The sequence below is a fragment of the Lates calcarifer genome, linkage group LG3, assembly GCF_001640805.2.
Source record: "Lates calcarifer isolate ASB-BC8 linkage group LG3, TLL_Latcal_v3, whole genome shotgun sequence".
NCBI lineage: Eukaryota > Metazoa > Chordata > Actinopteri > Centropomidae > Lates > Lates calcarifer.
In genome coordinates, this window is record NC_066835.1 from 18,773,361 (window position 1) to 18,797,113 (window position 23,753).

Below are 23,753 nucleotides of genomic sequence, written 5' to 3' on the forward strand. Positions count from 1 at the left end.
GTCACAGATTAAAACATTACATAAAGTCAAAACAGTTTAGTTAAGTAAAAGTAACAATACTTACAAGCTGAGCAAATTAAAACAGATATCATTTAGCAGTAATAAATTAATTATAAGATAATCCTGTATTAGTCTCACAACAGGGGTGTTGCAGCAGCAGAGATAGGAAAAATAGCCAAATTAGGAAACAATAAATGTTAGTAAATACAAAACAAGATAATATATAAAAAATTAGAAACGATATGAACAGTGTAAACAGGATGCTAACAAATAACGCCTATATTTATTTTAAATTTTTTCATGCTTTTAATGGCATGTTTATTGATTAATTTAGTCATATATTTATTTTTGATTGTGGCAGTTGTGGTCCTCCATACTGATGAAGGAGAGTTGAACAAACAGGAGATGTTGGTGCCAGAGGACACACAGCTGGAGAAAAGGCTTAAATATTTCTGGTGGAGTAGTTTTAAAGATTTCTTATCGAAACATTTAATAACTGACTTGTTCTTCGGCAGCAGCAAATGTAAAATGTAAATTGAACCACTACTTTCTGTTTGAAGCTCGCTCCATGACAAATACATTTCCTGGATGTTCAAGCAACGTTTACCACCTGTTCCCTCTGCCTGTAAACTGACCTGGGGGAAGAGAGAAAGGGAGAGAGGGAGAGGAGGTAAAGTAGGTGGTGTCCACCTGACCAGCACCGGCCATGCATCATTAATGGACATGCATCATTGATGGCGTCCGCTGCCCACAGGTGGAGCACCACAATCCCCTCTCCATTCACCCCCCTGGGCGTGTAGACAGGCAGACGAAAGACCCAGGTCCACTTCAGGGGAAACACTTGTTAACTACCATCCTTCATCTTACTATGCTGTCACTTTCAGGGCTGTGCATGCATGGCAGCATAAATCTAGTTTAACCATCAGAGGACTCGTCCAGGTAAATCCTCCTCTGCTTCTCCAGGTGTGACACAGGACTCAGACATCCATGAGCGGCACAGCTGGAGCTGCTCCCCCGACCGCCGTGCTCGGCTCGGGCTTGGACATCAGTGGACCCTGGCACCAGAGAGCTGTCCAGAGGAGCAGGGTGCTGGTCCAGACCTACCTGCTCACCAGCTCTGTGCACCCTCCACCCACCACCACAGCAGCAGCAGCAGGAGGAGGAGGTGGAGGAAGCAAGGGCACCACAGCTCCTCTGAGGCTGCCGTCGCTTGTGGCCACAGCCAAGGGGCCTCGCAGGAGAAGCAGCATGCCGCGTCTCAGGTGAGCTGTGCATCTGTATATTTATGATTGTTGTGCTTGAGGTGTTTTTGTCCTGAAATACACAACTACTACAACTTGCAGTTAATTGTTAAAGCATATGTAGCACTTTTAAATGTACATGTACACAAAAACACACAATGAAAACGGACTATAGATGTTTATTTTAAAAGGATTTTTGCTGAATTTTCTGTTTGCTGAAGAACCAGGTGAGTTTGATTTGCTGTTTTCTTCCTCCTCAGTTATTCAACAACATTGGTTGTTAAAGATATTCCCAGAATCGTAAAAGACAGACACTGTTTCCTGCACATTTCCATTTAAAAAGAGGAACTTTAGAAAATACTTCTCATGTTGCATTTGTATTTTTATTAGTCAGGTAGTCAGAGAGGAAAGATGTTAAAATATAAACGTTATTTTGTATAAAAATGTAAAATAATCAGTTGTAACATCAACACCAACACATTTAGCTGATGGAGAACGTTTTGTTTCATGTTGCAGAAATTCAGCACAGACATACAATATGCCATTTCTGTCTGCCATCTTTGTCTGGATTAGAAACCAGAGCTGCAACTTGAGAAACAGGTTTGAAAAACTTTTACGCTGCACAGGGGGCAGAATATTTTTTCAGTCGGGTGTTAAGAAGAATCTTAGTTCTGATATAATGTGTTCATTTTATTTTTACCTTTTAGGGACTAAACAATATTTGACAAAACAATTGGCAGATGAATCAATAATGACCAGCAGCCTGAATTAATTTAATTTCTTTAGTAATATATAATATAATATTTCACATATATACAGCTGACAATGCATTCGTTGTTTTCAAAGATACATTGAGATTTATTTAGAAACATTATTTGATTTTGTCGTCTGTGTGTCTTTGTTTGCAGTAAATTATTTACGTCACTAAAGGCTACAGTCTGCAGTCACTGCAGATTAAGAGCTGATTTTTTTTCAGTCTTTAGGATCCATTCCTCTTGGAGTATCGAGTATCTTAATGAAAATTAAAGTCAGGGTGTAATGGTGAAATGTTGGCATGGTGGCTCAAGCGGTTGGTGTTTAAACTCTGAAGCGCTAATTTGTTGCCAGTGTTCGTTCACAGGGAGCAGATGTTGTAACACTCTCTGATAAACTCGTGATTTTGGGCTGTATGAATAAAACTAAGTGGACTTAGTTTAAAGCAACACGAATGTAACTTCACTTCACTTCCCCCTCGCTGAACTGAAACGCAGCCCAAGGGTGTGTGTATTACCCATGATTCCCGGCTTCTGGAGGAGGAAGTGCTGTCACTGTAACAAACACACCAAACTCTGTTTATAATCTTTGATATTTTCAAAGTTTCCTGGCTGGATATCAGAGATGAACGCTGGTTTTTAATGACTTCTAAGTCTTTTTAACTGATCTACAGTTCAGCATTACTCAGTATTGCCTTTATTGGATAGTTCAGGATGCCAGCGTGTCCTGGTGTCTCAGTGGCCTACAGTACCCATCATGCAACAGTGTCACTGCAGTTTTGAATGTGATTAATCAGCTGTATGTCATCTCCACTGTCTCTGCTATTCATTTCAGCAAAAGTGCCTGTCAAAGCACAGGGTGAACGCTTGACTGGAATTACACTCTAATTGTTTTCTTCTCTGGTCTGTCCCAATTTGATAGCATAATGTAGACCTCTTCTGTCCCCCCCGCCCAACACACACACACACACACCTGGCCTCCTTTGAGCTACAGAAGGCCAGGGACCAGTGTGTCATAAATCTCAGGTGTGGAAGCTGATCCGTTGCCTGATGCAGCACCCAGTGGTGCCACGATGGCTTCACTCAGAGGAGGGAGAAACCTGAGTGAGGCACACACACAAAGACCTCAGGCTTTTAAACACACACACAAACACACCTCCCTCGCTGTCCGGCAGAGTATTTGATGGCCTCCACTCACCCAGGCAGAGCAGGTTTTGAATAACCATTGAATAAAGGAGGAGAGGACATGCACAGAGCTGCTGAATCCTGAAAACATTTTCGATACTAACTCTTCAATCTGTGTCTCTTTCTCTGCAGCCTCAGTGAACCGTCTCTTCTCACCCTAAATGAAAACGTCCAGTTCGAGGGATTCTCCAGCAACCGTCGCCCCTAGTGTTTTACAAAAGCGACCTCCTCCTCTTCCTCCGTTTTCCAAGTCGTCAGCCCTCCTCCCTTGTAAGACCTGCCACTCATCCAGCAGCAGCAGCAGGAGCCATCTGCAGAACCAGCAGCAGGTCCACAGCTGCAGCAGACCGGCCTATATTCACTTCTCCCAGGGCATCCAGCCCAGCTCCAGGCCGAGACCGGTGAGACGCCATTCCCACAACCCGACCCTGAGCGTGGACACAGGCGACCTCCGACCTCTAGCGATGCAGCATCGTCACTCCTTGCCTCAGGGAGAGCCTCTGTCCGTCATTGGGAAGCCATGTCTTCCTGAGCTGCGGTCAACGGCCACCTCCGGCCGCTGCTTCAGGTCCTGCTCGCCCTCAGCTCCACGTGTTTCTGCCCACAGAGGCGGAGGGAGAGGAGGTGGACAGTGAGTCTGTGGATGAAGGCTTCATGGATGAGCTGGACAGTAAGATAACCTCTCTGAAGCTGCAGCAGGGGGCGCTGAAGACAGTCTCATACCACTGATGGGCAGAAAACAGATGGGTCACCTGTTGTTGTAATATATAGCCAAAAGTATATGAACAACCCTGTCCATATATTTTTGTGTGTTTGGGGTCTTTGGTTCAAATGAAGGGAAATCTTAAATTATGCAGCAACAGTGATGTTTCGCCAGTCGTCTGCAGCAGTTTGTGGAAAACTTCCTGTTCCTGTTTCAACATGACAACGATCAAGGTCCAAACTTTTCCATTCTAGTGTGGAAGAACTTTCACAGAGCCCCGACATGGACCCAGGCCCCATCAGCCAGCATCAGCATCAGACCTCACCAGTGTTCTCATCGTTAGAATGGAAACGAATCCCTGCAGCCAGGGTCTGACAATCACAAGGTTTAAATGTCTGCACTCTTTTGGCCATGTGGTCTTTGTCTGTGAAAAGCAGCTTAGACCTAAACATCTGTTTACACTTTGGTCTGTCTAAAAGAACCTGGGAGACAAATAAAAACAGGGACGTCATGGAGAATATTATATTATTATGTGTAAATACACCTGTGTATGTGAACAGTTTCTTATTTTGTTGCACTGAGATGATTAAAACGCTCCTTGTTTCATAACTAAGAAACACAGAAATACATTTTTCAGACTTTCCGGTGTAAAATTTTCACATCATCTGTTTCTGTTAAAGTCAAGAGCTTTGCAAACAGCTCTGCAAATCACAGACAGTCTTTGTGCATTAAAATCGTATCAGTGTAAATACAGTTTGTTGTTGTGAAGAAGTTAACAAGCACTGGGAAATTTTTTTGCATGTTTTGGGACATCAAATTGTAATTTTAAAAATGAGGAAGAAATGGTGCTAGAATAAGCTGAGTAATAAATCTACCTTTATTAAGCAGTTAATGAGTTTGCAGTGTGCTTCTCCTGTGGTTGTGTTGCACTACTATCACTACCATCAGTATCTAAAAATGTATTTTATTCAAGCAGAAAAAACAAAGTGTGGACAGTGGTGTCCATATACTTTTGGCCAGTACACACTTCACACCAGTGGTGGCGGTAGTGAGCTCGTGAAGTTTCATAACTGCCAAGAAGTAGAGAAAAGAAGAAGACGCACGCTCTGCAACAAGCTGCGCTGGATGCAAATGATGTAGTGAGGAGCTTTGAATAAGTGGTTTTCGGCTGTGGAGTGTGTTTAAAAAGCGCCGAGTCGCGTTTCACTTTCCTTTGCAAAACCCACGGATCGGGATTCTGGAGCAAACATGGCGGCTACGGAAAGTGGCGATGGACACCAACGTCTGGCCACCAATCAAGTCCCATCTGCACAAGTCTCTGGCGCGGTAATTTTCTGCACGTTGTTACGGCTGTGTCCTATCCATTACAGCGTTTTTATAAGAATAACTCCAGACACAACTGTGATTTAACCCGCACGGTGGTCAGTTATCATGCTGCGGGAACATATTTCCACGGTAACGGCTAGCTAACCGTAGCGGGCTAACGAGCAGGCAAACAGCTAGCGTTAGCTTAGCAAACGGACAGCTAGTTGTCTTCTTATTTTCGGGTCATTTAATTTGTAAATATATTTTCACAACATGGATGAATCCAAGGAAACGAGTCGGTCAGAGGTAATGAAATCCCCCATTTTCAATCTAACGTGAGGTTGTGGTTGTCAAGCAGCCGTTTGCAGTTTGCTTAGCTGTGTTTACATTGCATGAGCGGTGTTCAGTATCAGCAACAAGCTAACTTATGTTTGTTTGGAGGTTAAAACAGAAAAATATCACCGGGGACATGTCAGGGTGTCTTTCCCCAACATGTCTTCTGTGAAAGGTGTTTTTTATCCATGCATGTTCACTATGATCACATATAAGACCGCTTCTTTGTTTGCATTTTCTTCTGCAGGAGTCCATGTGTGCATGCAGAAACAAAACTTTAAAGCCTCGATATAACTCTCTCTGTCCACTGTCAGTGACTTTATAGCTGCACTCATCATTTTATCAGCTTCACATTTGTTGTTTTTTTAACGAAAAAAGCTTTTTTCCTCGGCGGAAGTAGAAGTGAGGTGTTCCTAGTTGGACAGCAACTTTGAAGAAGTTGAAAGTGCATTCATCAGCTGCCAGTTCACGATTAAGCGACACTGGATTTATGGTTATTTGTTGTGCACATGTACAAAAAACATTACCAGTGAATACATAACACTGATTTATTGAACGGGCAACTCTGGTTTTATTTTTTAACCTGAGCATTACTTCCCCATGTTTTTGAGTGTAAACGATTAAAAGGGACAAAAAACTGTGGTATAATATAAACTAACTTTTCAAGTCAGTGGTATTACAACAACTTCAGTGTTCTGCTCTGTAAAATTACTGTTTTTGTCAGTGGAGTCTGGTGGCGATATATAGTGATGTCTCTGATAAAAAGGTCTGTCTATGTAGGAATCCTATTTATAATGTTGCCAGACAACAATCTGAGCCTGTCAGTGGCTAAACAAGCACTTAAGTGGACATACTTTGATTTGCTCATTGGATTACATTGCAGCAGATGTTTGCAGAGGTTGGGTACTCCGTTGTTGCTCAATACTGCACAGATTCCAAAGATTTTTGTCCCTTAACAAACATTTACACTCAAAAAAAGGCCAAGGTTAAAAAATCCTGGAGTTATCTTTTAACAAAGTGAAATGCTTTAACTTAGAATCATCTTACATTCTTCTTCATGTATGAAGATAATGACATGACAGTAAAATTTACTGACCAAAAAGGCTGAAATGTTTTTGTTGAAACATAAGTTACTGTATATGTGTGTTCTGGAGTGGAGAGCTCTGCTGTGAGCACCGAGCTGTTGAAACGTCTGTTGACTGAATTAATTTCTTTGCCCACCATAGCTGGTTGAAGTTTTGTAGAGTGCTACAGTGTGTGTGTCTTGATCAGCTGGTCTTGTCTGTTAGTGCTGCAGTCCTGTGCTCTGCTCTGCTAACGTTAGCCTGGAGGTGATCGGAGTACAAAGTGTTAACAAAATACTCAGCCATTGTTTTTTTTTTTTTTTAAGCTAATCATTAAGTCAGTAAATCCTAAATGTGCAGACACACTTGCCTTTTTTGAAGATTAACAAGAAGATTATTGTGGGTGTCGCAGTTCTGCCTTTTTCATATCATTAAACATAACCATACCAACTACAGTTTACTGCAGAAATGGACTTGGGGCATTTTTAAATTGATTCAGAATCATAGAAGATAAGAATCACAATTCTTTTCTTTGTTTGTTTTTGTTTTTCCCCCAAGTCACATCTTCTGTTTACAGTTACTCAGAGAAACATGGGGATCCATCAAACTGAAAACAGTGCCTAATTCCTGTTGTGAATTGGCGCTATAGAAATGAAAACACTAAGGTTAATTTCACATGAAATCAACAGATTTTAGGAAAGCTTGTTGAAACTTGTGTTGTTCTTTCGTCCGTTTTGTAAATCTATGTTGAAGTTTTATTCTGTATTGCTCTGTCTGCTGTGTGTGGGTAACAGGGAACAGAACCTGGACAGTTTTTGACAGTAAACACGATGTTTAATTTACTCATGCACAGGTGAACTTATCACTGCTTATGTCAGATCTCGGCTGTGTATTTTAATTCCCTTTCCATTTTCCATATTTAATATTTGGATTTTTGGAGATGTGGTGGCTTTTGTTTACTTGAAATAATGATTTAATTAAAAAAATTGTTGGTCTGGCAGTGGATATTTCTCATGTTTATTGTTTATTGTCCAACACAGGCAACAGAGGGGGCAGATGAAGAGTCCATGGAGGCTGTTTCAGAGGCAGAAGCAACAGTGGATGCTGGAGACTCAGATCTTGTTCGTGGATCTCCTCCTAGACTGTCTGAACATGCAGAGGAGGACAACTTTGATGCTGCTGAGAAAGAGACGGAAAGTAAAGAGTCAGAAGATAAAGAAACTGAGGCAGCTGTGGACCCTTCTCCTGCACCTGTATCTCCTCAAAATCCATCACCTCCACAGTCAGCCCACTGCACGGACGAGACATTCAGCACAGTTTTGGTTCACGGGGGTGAGGCGGGCAGCCCCTCGGAGTCTGGATATGAGGGAACTGAGGTGAAAACTGAGGAGGAGATGGATGAGGAAAATGTTGTAGTAAAGGACAAGAGCTTACAGGAGGGCGAGGGCACAGATGTGGACACGACTTCTGATTGCAAAAAGGAGACAAAAAACACAGACAGTGACTCTAAGGAGGACGCCGGCACACAGCAGGAAGAGGAGTCTCATGGTCATAAACTGAGAGTTTCTACAGCTGACGACCTCGATGAGATGATGGACATTGGTACAGTGGATCAGGTGGAACAGGAAGCTCAGATGAAAGCGGAGGAACCGGAGGTGGAGAGCAGCCGTTCACCTACCTCTTCGAATACAGGTAAAATGAAACTAGCTCTGATTCCCAATTACAGCGAAGTGTGTGTGTTGAACATGTGACGTTCCTCTTGCAGGAACAGTTTGGAAATTGTGGAGCAGAGGTTACTGTAACTATTATTAGCCATACATCACGTGTATCATCATCAGATGAACCTGTATTTTGATTTTTGTTGTGCATGTCACATTTTTTTGCATCACATTTCCCTTTTGGCTCTTTTGGAAAACTGAAAGTCAGCACTGTCTGATGAAACACCCACCTCAGGCTACTTCCTTTTCCCTGAGGTGAAGACGGAGCTCAGTGGTCGCCATTTTGACAGCGATGATGACGTTATTGGACCATTTTCTCAGACAGTGCTGGCTCCTCCTAAAGACGTGTTCTGCTCCACGAGCACTGGGCTACAATGTCCCACTGATGTCTGTATTTTCATTTCCCCTCTCAGTCTCAGTGGCAGAGGACACTTACTCTGTCGAGGAGGAAACCGATGTGAAACCCACTGTACTGCCACCACCTGCAGAGGAGGACCAAGTGGAGGACATGAAAGTGGCTTTAGATATGATGCAGTCCAGCTCGTCTCCGTCGTCCGAAGCCACGGCCAGCACAGGTGAGAGAAAAGGTGCTTAAGATCCACCTGGTGACAATGTGGCACACATTTTCAGACCGTTTCTCCAGGAAGACAATTCTGGTTGACATGAAATAGTTGAGTAACAAACACACAGCACAGCAGGCCAAGCATGAAGTGAAACATCTTCAAGAAACCTAAAAAGTCCAGTTGCCTTCAACTTCAGCACTTAAGACTGATGTTAGAAAGGTGCAGAAAGTTTCAGAAGGATTAACTATTTCTTCAGACTTTTCAGTTTTAAAGTCTGGGATGTGATTTTTCATCTCAGGCGCATCTGTTGAATCACAGGTTTTATCAGGTTTTTTGTATGATTATTTTCTGTATGTATTCACTTCTTTTGCTCCACACGTTTTTTATGTTCCTGTAGGAAGAGACAGCTCATCGCCAGCGACCATGATGAATGGAATGAAAGTGGTTAAGCTATCAATACCAAGATTAGACAATGTAAGTATAAGGAAGGAAATCTGAAGTATTGCTGTGCTATATACTGTATAATAGGAAGTTCAAACAAGCAGTTTCTCTTTGCTTTGTTGTAGGAGAGGTTACGAGCAGCAGTTGAGTCAATCAAGTCGTCTCCTTCGCCACCTTTGGTCAAGGTGAAGGATGAGCCTGTGGATGACGAGTACGAACAGGCTCTGATATCTTCTACAGCTACAGCAAGCGTGAAGGATGAGCCTAATACTGCCAAGGTGGGTCACACACCCCTGTTAATAAGTATTTCTGAACTGATGTAACATCATTTTGAGGTTTGTTATGAAGGTGGCAGAGTAGGGTGACAAAATAACTTGTTGTCACTTGTCAGGAATCCTCAAAACAGCAACACATGTTTAACAAACCACCAGAAACACTCTCTTAAACCAACTGTGCCTGCCTTCAAAACACAGCCCCCTCATTCATTGAACTTGTTACCAGACACCTGCATTTTTGTGCACAAGCCTGAAAATAATTTACCCAAAATAGAAAGGTTACTGTTCATCAGCCCTTATGATTACAGTCATAAATCTGGTCTTCTTTGAAAGGCAACTCTTTAAATGTCATAACCAAAAAGTCAAAACGAGTAGAAGAGATACAAAAGCAAAGTTGTAGAGGCACAAACATGGTAGAAATGTATGTTTTTGGCATTAAAGGGGAGTATAAGGCATGTAGTAGAAACCTTAGTGTGGAAAACTCTTTGGAGACATAGATGCAAGTCTCAACAGCTGTTGCAGTGATATGGGATATACTACTGCTGCTGCTATATTTCTGCTGTTTACCAAGCGATCAAGTAACTAACTTCCATCCTGATAACTTTACAGAGCTGCATAATCCTGTATCAGAGTATTAGAAACCACTGTATTCTTGTATTTTGGCACAGATTTGTGAGTCAGACTAGACAAATTTGCATGTAAACCATGAAAACTGCAGATCAGGGTCAGTCTTCCTCCTGAAGTTCGGTACCCGCATATAAACCTCCGCCTCTTTGTTCTCTCGTCAACAGGAGGACTTGAGGATTGGCTCAGTCTTCTCTGTAACTCCGCCTGCTGAATCGCAGACGCTTCCCGACATGAACCCGTCGTCTTTGCTCATGTCCTGTTCCCACTGCAAGAAGAGCCTGATGAAGGGACAAACGGCTTACCAGAGGAAGGGCTGTCCGGCACTCTTCTGCTCCACCATCTGCCTCACTACGTCTCTCCCCGCTGTCAAAGGAGTCACTAAGATCTGCCACAACTGCCAGAAGTTAGTTAGTTTTCTTGCTTTTATAAACCTGTCTGTGTTTCATCTTACGACAGTTCAGATAAAACCGTTTAAGTGGTCGTATACCTGCAGATTTCTGAAATTGATCGCGTCTCTTTTCCTTTCCTCAGGTTGATATTTCGGCCTCAGGACGTCATCCTGGCTCCAGATGCTAAAGGAGTCATGAAGGAATTCTGCAGCCAGAACTGTTTGACCTCCTTCAACTACAAGAAAAATGCCTCCAACTACAGGAAAACAGCCACCACCAAAAAACAACCACAACCAGTCGCACCACAATCTCTGTGCAGCATGTGCACCAGATACTGTGTTGTAAGTCAAACAGAATAGAGCTGCAACCAATAATTATTTTTATTGTAGATTGATCTTCCAGTTATGATAAATCACTTTGATTATGAAAATATCTGCAGATAAATTTTCTGCTGATTCTGAAATTCTAAATTGATCGTTTGTCATCCCTCCTCGCAGAGCAAACATGAGGTGATCCTCAGTGGTGCTGTCCACAAGATCTGCAGTGACGCCTGTTTTAACCGTTTCCGTACGGTGAACAACCTGTCGATGGCCGGCTGCGCGAACTGCGGCTCCTACTGCCACAACAAACCACTGATGCTGAAGATGGACGACAGCAGCAAAACTCTGTGCAACACAGAGTGTCTGGCCAAGTACAAAGAGGTATGAAAATCCAAAGTGAGACAAGAAAATGAATTAACACAGAATAAAGAATGAAACTAAACCTTTTATTGTTATGATGCAACTGACATTCTCACTTTCTCCTTTATTTTGTTACAGAAAACCAAGATAACCCACTCTTGTTCGATGTGTCGAACCACCCGTCTGCTTGCAGAAATGGTTGACGTCAAAAACAGCGACGACACGGTGAATCTCTTCTGCAGCAGCAGCTGTGTGATGGCATTCAAGGTTCAAACTGTCAGTGCATCAGGTACAACAGGGGCAACAGTCAGTTCATTAATTATTTTTGATGCTCGCATTTAATACTTTAGTTTCTGTAATAAAAACAGTTACTTTTTCGTCAGGTGCTCGGTTGAACTGTGACAGCTGTGGGAAAAACACTGTGCCGGCCTACCACCTAGCCATGTCAGATACCTCCATCAGGAACTTCTGCATGCTACCATGTGTCATGGCTTTTCAGGTAATGGGATTAGATGCCTGTAAAACTGTTAATAAATCATGTACTGCATCTGCTTTTTCAGAAACTTAAATACAGTAATGCATCTTAGATATAATAAAGTAGACACTGTAACTGAAACAGCTGTTTGCAGTGGTTCTCAAACACAGCTCATGTGGTGTTTTTTTTTCTGTGTTGTAGGAAAAGTTCAAGAAGTCCCAGACGCAGGTGAATGTTTTCACCAAGTTGCCGATTGGATCCACGCAAATCCAGGCGGTCACTCCCACCCAACCTCAGCAAGACGGCTCCAAAGGATCGCCAAAACTGAACTGTGCCCAGTGTACCCGCAACATAACTTTCAAACCCGAGCCCATCCAGATCAAGGTAACTTGTTTGTGTGTGTGTGTGTGTGTGTGGTTTCAGTCCACTTGACTTCTAGTGTGGGCTCCTCTATTCCCAGAGCAGGCATTAAGATTTCTTAGGGGTGTGACAAGCGATTTTAAATCGTGCCGATATTTCTCGTCAGGTGAAAAGCGGTCTCGCGAGTGAGTATCCACCTGCAACCGACGATGATGAAATTATAATAGAGGATGCCCCACCACTTTTAAATTGTTTGTGTGGCAGCATTTTTGGTACCCGGTAGAAAAAATTAATGGCAACAGAGTGACAGAGTATCAGAGCCAGGGCAATAACGAGAGACTTCAGCACTTTCATTGCTGCTGATATGAGACCATTTTCCATGGTGGAAAATGTGGCATTTCAGCGACTTCTCCACACACTGGAACCAAAATACTCCATCCCGTCACGTATGCATCTTGTTTGCACAGTGGATCCGGACCTCAACACCCTGAAAAAGGCAGAGAGCATCACCATAACAACTAACAAGTGGACTTTTAGAGGTACGCAGAGCTACATCACAGTTACAGCTCACATAATCAACAGGAACTGGGAGATGGTAAATGTTGTACTGCAGACTTGCCCACTTTGCGAGTCCCACACTGGAGCAAACATAGCTGAAGTTTTACAAGCAGCTGTCAGTGACTGGGACCTTATAAGACCAAACCATGCTCACAATATGGAAGTGGCAGCACGAGAAGCCCGCATATAAAGTGCTTTGCACATATGATAAACCTTGCTACCCAAGCTGGCCTTGGCGTCGCGCGGGTCGCTCATTTGCTCAAGTGGGTGAGATGCGTGGCTCCTTTTTAAAATCAGAGTTCGACAGCTACCGCTGCGCTGACGTCAAAGCAGAGGCTGCTACAACTGCCAATGCACAAGTGAATCCCTGATGTTACCACAGAATGGAACAGCACCTTGGATATGCTGGATCGTTACCTTGGAGCAGCAGGCCGCCATATCAGCAGCTCTCACCAGCCCGGAGATAAGACAGAACGCCTGCAACACTGGACAGCTGCGATATCAGAGATGCCGAAGACCTTGTGAAGCTGCTGAATCCTTTGAAGACTGCCACCACAGTCCTACGTGAGGAGAAGACCCCCACAGTGCCTCTTCATTGTGCCACTGAAGAGCACGATTGAACAGAACATGACACCACACGATGGCGAGTCCACCACCGTGGCCGACGCAAAGAGCGCAATCCTCTGTAATTTGTCAGGCAGCTACAGTGTGGATGCATACAACTACCTGCTGGGGAGTACAGACTTTACTTTACCGCAGCTGGACCATCACCAGCACGAGGCTGTCTTCACCAGGATACAGGAGAAAGTGAAACAGTTGCAGCAAAATCAGGTATTTATCACTTTAAATTGCTTTCCTCCTATTGTGTGTGTGTGTGTGTGTGTGTGTGTGTGTTAGAAACAAGAGCATCAGGGTGAGTGTGTGTGTTGAGAGGGAGAGGGAGGCTCTCTGCAGCTTATTAAGGTTAACGCCAGTGTCTCTGTTGTTTAAAGACCAGAGCTGAGGAGAGTGAGGAGAGGGGACAGGAGGCAGCAGGTGGAGCTCACTGTCCCACACATGAAAGACGTAGGGCTCTGGGAGCTGAGCCAGAAATGACAGAACCTTGAAGATCTGCTAGGAGACTCTTTCCCTACTAAGCCAGAACAGTCCAACAGATTGCACCAGATCAAGAGAGAAATTGCAAACTACAGAAGAAGAGAGGCCTTTATCCTACTCAGTAGCTGCCCTCTGAGGTGGTGAAGAGAAAACTGCTCTCAATATCCTCTGCTGTCTCCACTTGCCAAAGCATACCTCTCTGTCCCTGCTACCTCTGCTCCAAATGAGTCTTTTCAACTGTAGGAGACATAGTTTGTGCACAAAGGTCTCAACTGCTGCCAGAAAACATAGATGTGCTTCTATTCTTGAAAAAGAACATGACCATATCTCAGGCTGGGCTGCGTAGCTGTAACCATCTCTGTGTCATGCTTGAGGAAAAATTTGGTCAGTCTCTGCAGTTTGAGTAGAACTTTGAGTATGGTTTGCATTTATTGGTTGCACTTAAAGAATAAAACCAAGAAAAATCCACCTGCTTTGTTTTTGCATTTTGTGACTTGCAGTCAAATAAAAGTGTGAATTATATAAAAGGTTTTAAAGAGAGCTAACTACGGCAACAAAATATATAAATAAATATGTATTTCCCAACATATCAAACTATTCCTTTTAAAGACGGTAGGTTTGTGCAGAGAAACACACATCAGGTTGGTTTAATAATTAACCTGGAGCTTTATCAGTAACTACATACTCACATATTTATAATCCTCGTGGCCAAAATAGAAAGTTTGATCTGAACTCAAAGGTCCTTTGATAGTTTTCTGAGCTTTCAGCCGCGTCTCACGGTCCTCCTCAGTTATTCTCCTATTCTGGAAGTCGGATGAGATTCCCAAAGCTACAGAGCAGAGCGAACGGAAGCATCTGGAGGCCTCCGCCTCAAATGTGGAGGAGCCTGTGGCACCAAAGAGACAGGTGAAACTGACCATCTTAATAAGCTTCTTTAGTTTCCAGGTTATTTTAAACAATTCAGACTGGACTGTTAAATATTAGCTGTGTGGGGTTGTCACAGCTATTTTAACTGTATGGATATTAATTTGTATTTCATAAACAATATTATCAGTCTTTTAAAATATTTTCTTATAGTCTATCTAATAAATATCAAACTTTTAACTTATTTTTTAATTTTACAGATGCTCGACAACCCTAAAGGCATCACAGCTGAAAATGTAAGAGGATTTGTTTTATTTATTTGTTTGTTTTTATTAGATACTTAAATTTTAATCATTATAAACATTAAGCAGCTCTGATAATTTGATTATAATTGTCAAAATTATAATAAAGTGTACAGCAAAAGGAAGGTAAATGAGATTATAAGTGCTAAGGATGATCGAGGGAAACCACCAGCCATGCTCTTTACTCCAAAAAAACATGCAATGTTTTGTAAATTATATAATTGTGTTCTTGTTTATATAAAAACATCTCAGTTTCTTCTTTACTACACGTTTCTGATATAAAATCTGTGTTTTAGCTAATTAAGTTAAACAGAGACTCTTAAAAAAAAGCTGGTTTTCTGTATTTGTTTTGCATCATCATCAGCTTAAGTTTAAGTTTCTTTTTTCCCCCAAAGATGATTCAGGTTGTCGGTGACCTCGTGAGACGAGTCAACCAACTGGAGCAAAAAGTAAACAAGATGGAGAATATAAATAATAAACTTCAGTTAGACAACATCAGGCTGAAAGTGGCTCTGATGGTGAGGACGAAAGGTTTGTTTCTGTTGTTCTGTTCACCGCAAATATTCACAAACACATCTGTGATACAGCCGACAAAAACTGAACGTTAAAGTATTTAATGCTTGGCTTTAGTATTGTATTGGTGTCATTTGATTTTCTTTTTAATTTCAGAGCAGACAAAGCCACCTGTAGTTAGGCTCCAATCAAGCAAACTACTACCTTGTCTTACCTAAAAAATTCTGTTTCAGGTTGATTTGGGCTTTGGTGTCCACATTCCAAGGGAAAAACTGTTTAATGTCAACATGAAAAACTTTCGGCAGACAACCAGGGACCTAATGGATTTCTTGTTCACCACAGAGGAAATGGCCTTGTCATCCATTTGTGGGAAAAGTATCATGTCTTCTCAGAGTCAGAGGCGAAGCTGCCGTTAGCCAAAAACAAAGTTTCTGCCATTATCGGTGAGAAAATATTTTGCACAGACGTGATACACTGAACAGTGAAAAATAATCTTAATATACTGAGGTTGAAAATGTATTTATTGTGGCTAAAAAATGACTAAAAATTCTTTGATGTTTTTGTAGCCTTCGTCCAAAGCCACCTCAGGGACACCAGAAGCGGTCGAAATAAAATCCATCATGAGAGAGAAATTCAGGAAAGTGGCAATGAAAGTGAATGAAGTCGACCTGCTGCATGGATTAATGTGAATATTTTCATAATCCACTGTAACGGATGAATAAAACCTGCTGTGAAACTAAGCCGCCGCTCTGTGTTTTATTTAGTTTTTTCTTTTCATCATAACTAACATTAGCGTTAACAGCTGTTTACTCACAGTCTAAAAGAAACGTTGCAAGTTCAGTATCAAACTTCATTCCTTTACTCATCAAAAGCTTGACCAGCTGGTCTCGTTACTTTCCGATAGAAACAGAGAAAACTTATAAACAGCCTCTTCGAAAATGTAAAATGTAAAAAAAATTTTCGGAAGTAGATACAAAAAAAAATTATTCACATCATTAAAGGTTCAAGATGCAATTTAGCCTGTACGATAAATATTGGCATCTTTAACCTTGAAAGTTGAGGAAATGTGATATACCCACTGACCTTTCTTTTTTCTTTATGTCAACTCTGTGTGTGCAGGACAAGATGGTTTTTGTGTGTAGCGCAGACTGTTCTCACGAGTTCAAGAAGGCCAACTACGTGACGAGCCTGTGTGAATACTGTAAGATTGAAAAGATCACCAGAGACGCCAAGAGAATTAACAACAAAGACTGCTACTTCTGCAGCGACGGTGAGGGGACTGTTCATAATGTGTAATGCATGGGTTTGTCTTTGAGTTTTTTTTAATGATAGTGATCTAGAGCCTCTCCTCTCTCCTTCCTCTGCAGGCTGTAAACTCCTCTTCAGACACGACCTGACTAAAAACTGGGGGAAACACTGTCACTCCTGCGTCTACTGCCACTGCGTCTCAAAGAAGCTGGTGACGGCGCAGTACGGAGGCTCGACGGAGGAGTTCTGCTCTGAGGAGTGCAGGTCCAAATACACCATGCTCTTCTGCCACGTAAGCCTGAATACTGCTGCTAAAGTTATAGTTCATGGTGAGCTTGCTTTGCCCCCAACTCAACACTAACTCACTTGTTTCCCTGTCAGGTTGCCAAGTGTGACACCTGCGGACGCAAAGGGAAACTGAAGCAGAGTCTTCCCATGCTGGGGGAGGTCAAACACTTCTGTGATCTGACTTGTCTGCTGCAGTTCTGCAGTGATAAGGTGGCCACACAGGGTGAGGTCTTCAAAGGTGTGTGTTGTTGGCATTTTAATCTTGTTTAAATTCATGTTATGAATTCATGCAGGGCTTGTATTTGTCAATCATCTCAGAATCACAACCTAGGAGCAAAAAAATCTCCCTCTTTGTAGGACGTGACGTCTTTGTCATGCAATCAAAGTTTGATTTATTTTTTTCAGTTTTTATTGATATCTAAGCAGCTCAGTTCCAGTAAATGTGACCCTGCATCTGCATATGGAAATGTTACATTTTGGGTTTGCTGCTTAACTTACAACTGTTGACCTCATTAGCAAAACACACCAAATAAGATTCAACCTAAAGTCTGACTGAAACCGACACTAACAAAGTGACCTCTAGAAGTCTGAAGGAGTTTTTCTTTATGGCTGTGTCTGTGTTTGTTCTCTTGGACTTGCAGGTACAGGTGAGGCCACGCCCATCATCGCCAACGTCATCTCGCTTGCGGGCCCTGCGATGGGAAAATCCAACTCTTCTGACAGAACTACCCAGCAAAGTACAAAACAAACACACACACACACACACACACACACACACACACACACACACACACACAAAAGTGTTTATGTACTGTATGTCAAAATATCAGACAAAGAAACATGCTGTGTTTCATATTTTCCCACAGGCACAGTCTCTAACTTTCAGTCAAAGAACTCTGGACATGTAAGTTAGTGTTTGTTCTATTTATTGTATATACTGTAAAATTCACTAATATATATTCAGACAGGTGACAAATTAAAGGAAAAATGTGCGTAAACAAGAGAAACAGAGTAACAAGACAAAAGGAAGACAAGATATATAAGAAACAAAAGGCAGTAAAAAAGGAAATACATAGGAGTAAATAGGATTTTAAGAGTGAAATAAGATGACTAAAATGTAATAAAACAGAGATGATGAAAATGATTAATTCTGGAGTTGCTATTTTTTGTCACTTCTCTGTTGTTCAGATGAGTATTCAGACTGAAACCGTGAAACCTCATCTTCCCTCTGGCCCAAAAATCCTGAAGAACAAGGCTCTTCTCTGTCGACCACTGGTGCAGAACAAAGGAGTCTCCTGCAAAACACAGACTGCTGATGTTGAAGCACAGACAGGTAAAAAGCAAAACCCCCAGACACAGAGTCGGTATGCTAACTACATCTCTACTCCAGGACAAACAAGCAGACAAACTGCAGCTAGTGGTTTTCTTTTTTTTTTAGATTTAATAATTTCTACATGCCACAGCTCTGAAGTGAGTTTTTTTCTTGTCACAAATTGAATTATTTCAACTTTTTAAGAGACATACTCCACATATTTGGCAGTTTTAGTCCTTTTACAAACAAGAATGCATTCAACATAATTGTTTGGCAAATGGTTTGTACATTTTGTACAGTGTCCACTGCCTCTGCAAGCATTTGATTTGAAGGATTTTAATGATATCTTATTGTACACTTTGTTCCACCTCGACAGAAATTACTCCAGACATCCTGACATTGCAAACTATATGTTATATGCCTTCATCGTTATATGCTAGCCTTCATATCCTTTGAATATTTGAACTCTGATGTTGTCTCTCTTTGTTCCCTCTCTATAGATGACGTCTTCCCTAAAATTATGGTCCTGCCTGTCCCAGTGCCAGTGTATGTTCCTGTACCCATGAACATGTACAGCCAGTGTACCCCCAACCCTGTGGGCCTGCCACTACCAGTACGTCAAACACTACACATCTAAGGCATTCGTATCAGGATTGTTTGTATCCAGCACTGGTCAAGCTATGTTGATATATTACAGACCCTGGTCATTGGTTGTTTTTTCCTGACCTGTCTCCCACAGCTGCCTGTGCCAATGTTCCTCCCTGTGACGATGGACAGCGCTGAACGCATCGTTGAAACCATCCAGGAGATCAAGGAGAAGATCCCGTCTGACCCTTTCGAGGCCGAGCTCATCCTCATGGCTGAGATGGTGGCGGAACAAGATGAGAAGAACGACAAACCGGAGAGAGCGAAGGAGAAAGTGGTGGAGAAGGAGACGGAGAGACACGAAACAGCTGCCCCAGACGGTAAGAGAAATGAGAATCAGAGTGTGAGAGGATGAGAAATAAGTATGTGTGCTGGATAAAGAGTTCCTCTCTTGTTTATTTTACAGAAAACGCCAGTAACTACAGTGACGACTTGGATACAGACGACTTGGCCAGTTTCCTCAACAACTGGGAGGATGCCTCCTCTGACGCAGGTCTCAGGTCGCCAAGTCAATCGTACGCCCATGAGAAGTTGAACCCGATTATAGATGTTCCCGTGGGCATGCCCAGTGAGCCTTACTCTGAGCCCCCACCTCCAGCTCAGCCTCCCATGGACATCGAAGCTGACTTTACTGTCGGTGAGGAGAGAGTTGATTTTATCCTAAATGACACCAATCATTTGAGAACACTGGTTTTGCTTTGAGGTGCTTGGTCTAATATTTTATGCTGTAACCTCCAGAAACTCTGGAGAGGATGGCCCGGCTGAGAGATCAGTCCCAGCAACCTCCGAGCCCTCCCCCCGCCGCTCCACGACGACGACAGGCTCCCAGGAAAGCTCGAGAAAAGAGGGTAACCACACTACATTGATTTTATTTATAGTTATTGTTAAGATGCTTTTTTGCAGCCCCCCTCTCTTACTCTCCTCTTTATTGAAGGGTCGCAAGTCACAGCGTTCGACTAAGGCAGCTGAAACGACAACTCAAAAAGGCTCTTCCAAAAAGCCAGTTACCGTAGAAGTCCCAAAATTGAAGAGCCAGTATGGAGTTGATGCCTGGAAGCGATGGATCCAGTGGAGGCAAACTCAGCCCAACCTGGTGAAACCACGCTTCGGCTGTAAGTCTGGATGTCAAATTCTGTCTTTGCGCAGATTATGAAGAGTTAACTGTGTATCAAATACAAACTTGTGGAAATTTTTTAAACCTGTCATTACTTTGGGCTTTCCATCTCTTGATCTCAGCTCGTCCCATGGAGTTAAAGGAGGATGTCCTTAAATGCACCACAGCTGAGCTGAGCTACGGCCTCTGCTGCTTCATCACTGAGGTGAAACGACCTAACGGAGAGCCGTACTCCCCTGACAGCCTGTTCTACCTCTGCCTCGGCATCCAACAGGCAAGCAGCATTTTGCACACACAGGCACTTAGCATTTAAGAACATGATAAAAACTTGAGTCCTAAAAACTGTTCTTTTGACTCGTTCTAAATCTGTAACCTTCTGTCTCTGTAGTACCTGTTTGAGAACGGTCGTGTGGAGAACATATTCATGGATCGCTTCTACAACAAGTTCTCCACTGAGTTCACCAACATGTTGAGAGGTTTCAAACCCTCAATCACAGCCAGTGGTGAGTTATCACTGACATGTTTACTCTCTCTGAGAGTATCTGTCTCATGAAAACATATCCACATCCAACCAGATTTATATCCAGTCTCCGTTCTCCTCGGCAGGTTACATCCATTCCCGTGTGGAGGAGGAGTTTCTTTGGGACTGTAAACAGTTGGGGGCGTACTCCCCCATCGTCCTCCTCAACACTTTGCTCTTTTTCTGCTGCAAGTACTTTGGCTTCACCTCGGTGGAGCAGCACCGCCAGCTGTCCTTCGCCCATGTTATGCGCTGCACCAAAACCAACCCGAACAACACCAAGACCACCTTCCTGCGCTTCTACCCGCCCATATCCATAAATGAAGCAGAGCCAGGTACTAGATACGTAGTAGCTCAGTACCAATAGATTTGAATATATTTTGGAGCACTTCCTAAATTTAAATCTTTGTAATTGTATGTTAACCAGTGACAATGGATGTAATGAGCCCTGGATTAAAAACCAGAATTTTAACCATGTACATGATTTTAGAGTCAAGGTTTACTTTTCTTGACAAAATGTTTGATCAATTAAACATCATTAATGTGTGAAAAATCCCCATCACAATATCCTAAAGAATAAGGTCACATTGTCAGATGTCTTGTTGGATACAACCTTTTTTACCAGCAGTTCTGTGTTAATTTGTTTTACCACAACAATGAACTGTGAGATGGATTCATATTAGATGTAAATGTGTGTCTTCCTCAGATCCAGAGGTTCCAGCCAAGAAGCGTAAGGAGGAGGAGAGTAAAGAGGACATCCTGGAGATGATGGAGAACACTGAAAACCCTCTCCGCTGTCCGGTCAGACTCTATGAGTTCTACCTCTCCAAGTGGTGAGTATGGTATCCCACCAACACTCTCATGAGCGGTCTCTGGCTGTTTGAAGTCATCTGTTGATCTCTTGTCTGAAATCAGTCAACTCACCACCTTCTGCCTCATCTAGTTTGTGTATTATGTTTCTATCATAGACTGAGGACTAAAGTGAAACTTAGTGCTTCACATCAGTCTTTTTAATTTACTTGTCGCCTTGTTGACTTTAACAACTGTCTTCATTCCAGCTCAGAGTCAGTCAAGCAGCGCACCAACCTGTTCTACCTTCACCCTGAGCGCTGCTGCGTCCCCAACAGCCCCCTGTGGTTCTCCTCCACCGCTCTGGACGACAGCACCATGGAGGCCATGCTCATCCGCATCCTCACCGTCAGAGAGCTGCACCTCAGGACGAAGAAGGATGGAGGGATTGAGCAGAAGAAACCGGATGACCCACCATTTATACCAGACGAGGAGGAGGATGAGGATTCAGAGTGATGACTAGCAACGAGGACAGAAGAACAGAAGTGACCTTTTCTTGGTGTAGCAGCTTGTGGTGAAAATGGTTGTAGAATCACTGAAATGTTCATTTAAACACGGCCCAATAAACCTAAATGGACAACATAAATCTCTCACTTGCATAACTACAATGTGCTGAACTGCTAAGAAAGTCATACTTCCTCATTTGGGACTTGGAAACTCAGCATTCAGACTGTTTACTACTGCACAGGACACATACCTGAACTTCTGTGTGTCTGCTAAATGGTTGCTTCCATGTGCTATGATTCCTTAAATTCCTGTGCATTGGACTGAGGTTGTTGTTTTGTAAGACAAACCGTTCTTCTAGGAGGGATGGAGATCTACAAAAAAAAGTTTTGCTAAACGTCCACTCCAGAAAACACACTGAAAACATCACTCTGATGTAGATGTAAATCACCGTCATTTTGTGTGGCAAACCTGCAGTATAGTTTGATTTTGAGCAGTTTATCAGTGCAATTATTTGTTGTCAGTCTCTCAGTCAAAGAACAAATGCTTATTTCCGTTCTCAATATGTGTGCCCAGATGTTATACCATGATTGTTGGGAAGTCATTCATGACAAGGAAATCTGTCATGACATGACAAACCCCGCCAACTTGCCATGGTAAAATGCAGAAGATGGATTTACACACAAAAACCCTGCTAATTCATATCCGTGTTTTTTGGGTAATCTTACTTTGAAAGGTCTAGTCACTTAATTGTGAGATAACAGTGACCTGTGATTTTTGTTTTTTATGTTAGATGAAAGAATCTTTTATATACTTCCTTTTACCTCATCTATAGAAGTGGACAAAATTTGATCACTAGTGTTCAATTAATGGGATTAAAAATATGTTTGTAATTGTTTTGGATTCACTTAAGAAAATTTAATGTTGACGAATGTAATGCACACCTCTTTTTAATAAGGCAGAATATTATCATGCCGTTTGGGGAAAAAATGCACAATTTTATCCCTTTTGATGACCGAACACTACAATGATCAGAAAAAGTCAGAGTTATGACTTAATTTTGGGCATGCTATTTCATCCAAAGTGTCCTCTTGAGACACTGACTTTTTGCATAACCACGACCTCGGCATTATATAGAAATAAAGAAATGGTCCCTTCACTTATATCTTGGTTATATTAACCCCCAGTCTGAAGAGTATGGCTACCAAGGTTCTCTGAGTATTTTCTATTGTATGTTCTTTTTAAATAAAAACAAACAAAAAACTTAAAAGTACTGTTGTCCAATGAGACTCAACAGTTGCAGATGTGTAAGATACTGAATGTCTCTTTGTGTTTTTTTTAATATTTCCTCATGCATTAATGTAAAAGCATTACCATTTTATAGGTGGTTGAGCTGGTGCAGATTTTTAAAAAACTGTCTTGTACAGGACTGCAGCTAATAATGGTGATAATTATGAATTAATAAGGTAAGTATTTTTTTGATTGCTTGATTTGTAAAAAATATGTATAAATAAAAATTGGAAGAATAGAAAAGAAATCCTCTCAAATAATTGATTAATCAACCATAGTTTCAGCTTGTGTAATAACGAAGCATCATCTTTCTTTATGCTCTATATGTTTTGTATGTATAAATCTTAATTTGTGAGGTAATTTATCACTAAATTGTCTTAAGAGTGCAGCAAAAAGTATAACAAATATTGATATTTCACTCTGAACTTTACAAGAGTAAAAGTATCAAATGGCATGAAAAGACAGTACTGAGTAAATGTACTTAGTTCAGTTGCACCGCTACGTTTTGCTTGCATATAGGACAGTTAAATGAAAGCACAACTATGTCCTCATAAATCACCCATACCAGTAATTTTGTTTTTGAGTGTCCGCCGCTGCTCC

General features: G+C 42.0%; 1 protein-coding gene across 3 annotated transcripts; it reads left to right on the forward strand.

Annotated features, from left to right (window-relative positions):
* Positions 1-4,940: 4,940 nt before the first annotated feature.
* zmym4.1 (zinc finger MYM-type containing 4, tandem duplicate 1) lies at positions 4,941-23,178 on the forward strand. Of its 3 annotated transcripts, none has more exons than XM_018698907.2 (27): positions 4,941-5,492; positions 7,624-8,275; positions 8,715-8,888; positions 9,262-9,338; positions 9,431-9,583; positions 10,372-10,610; positions 10,739-10,937; positions 11,094-11,297; positions 11,415-11,565; positions 11,660-11,775; positions 11,953-12,135; positions 16,563-16,713; positions 16,811-16,983; positions 17,073-17,217; positions 17,621-17,716; positions 17,846-17,883; positions 18,168-18,312; positions 18,792-18,904; positions 19,031-19,256; positions 19,343-19,573; positions 19,675-19,784; positions 19,871-20,048; positions 20,173-20,324; positions 20,439-20,553; positions 20,657-20,905; positions 21,277-21,403; positions 21,629-23,178. In XM_018698907.2, exons 1-27 carry the CDS (start codon positions 5,460-5,462, stop codon positions 21,873-21,875), a joined length of 4,677 nt encoding a protein of 1,558 aa, XP_018554423.1. In that variant the 5' UTR covers positions 4,941-5,459; the 3' UTR covers positions 21,876-23,178. The 3 variants fall into 3 exon arrangements, with proteins under 3 accessions (XP_018554423.1, XP_018554408.1, XP_018554415.1); XM_018698892.2 differs by having other exon boundaries at positions 4,941-5,207; XM_018698899.2 differs by having other exon boundaries at positions 4,941-5,207; positions 8,715-8,876.
* The last annotated feature ends 575 nt before the right edge of the window (positions 23,179-23,753 follow it).

Coding starts and splice junctions, on each gene's coding strand:
- zmym4.1 (XM_018698892.2), top strand. CDS start 5,130: ATGGCGGCTACGGAAAGTGGCGATGGACACCAACGTCTGGCCACCAAT. Junction 8,276..8,714: donor ACCTACCTCTTCGAATACAG/GTAAAATGAAAC, acceptor TTCCCCTCTCAG/TCTCAGTGGCAGAGGACACT. Junction 19,257..19,342: donor CGAAACAGCTGCCCCAGACG/GTAAGAGAAATG, acceptor TTTATTTTACAG/AAAACGCCAGTAACTACAGT.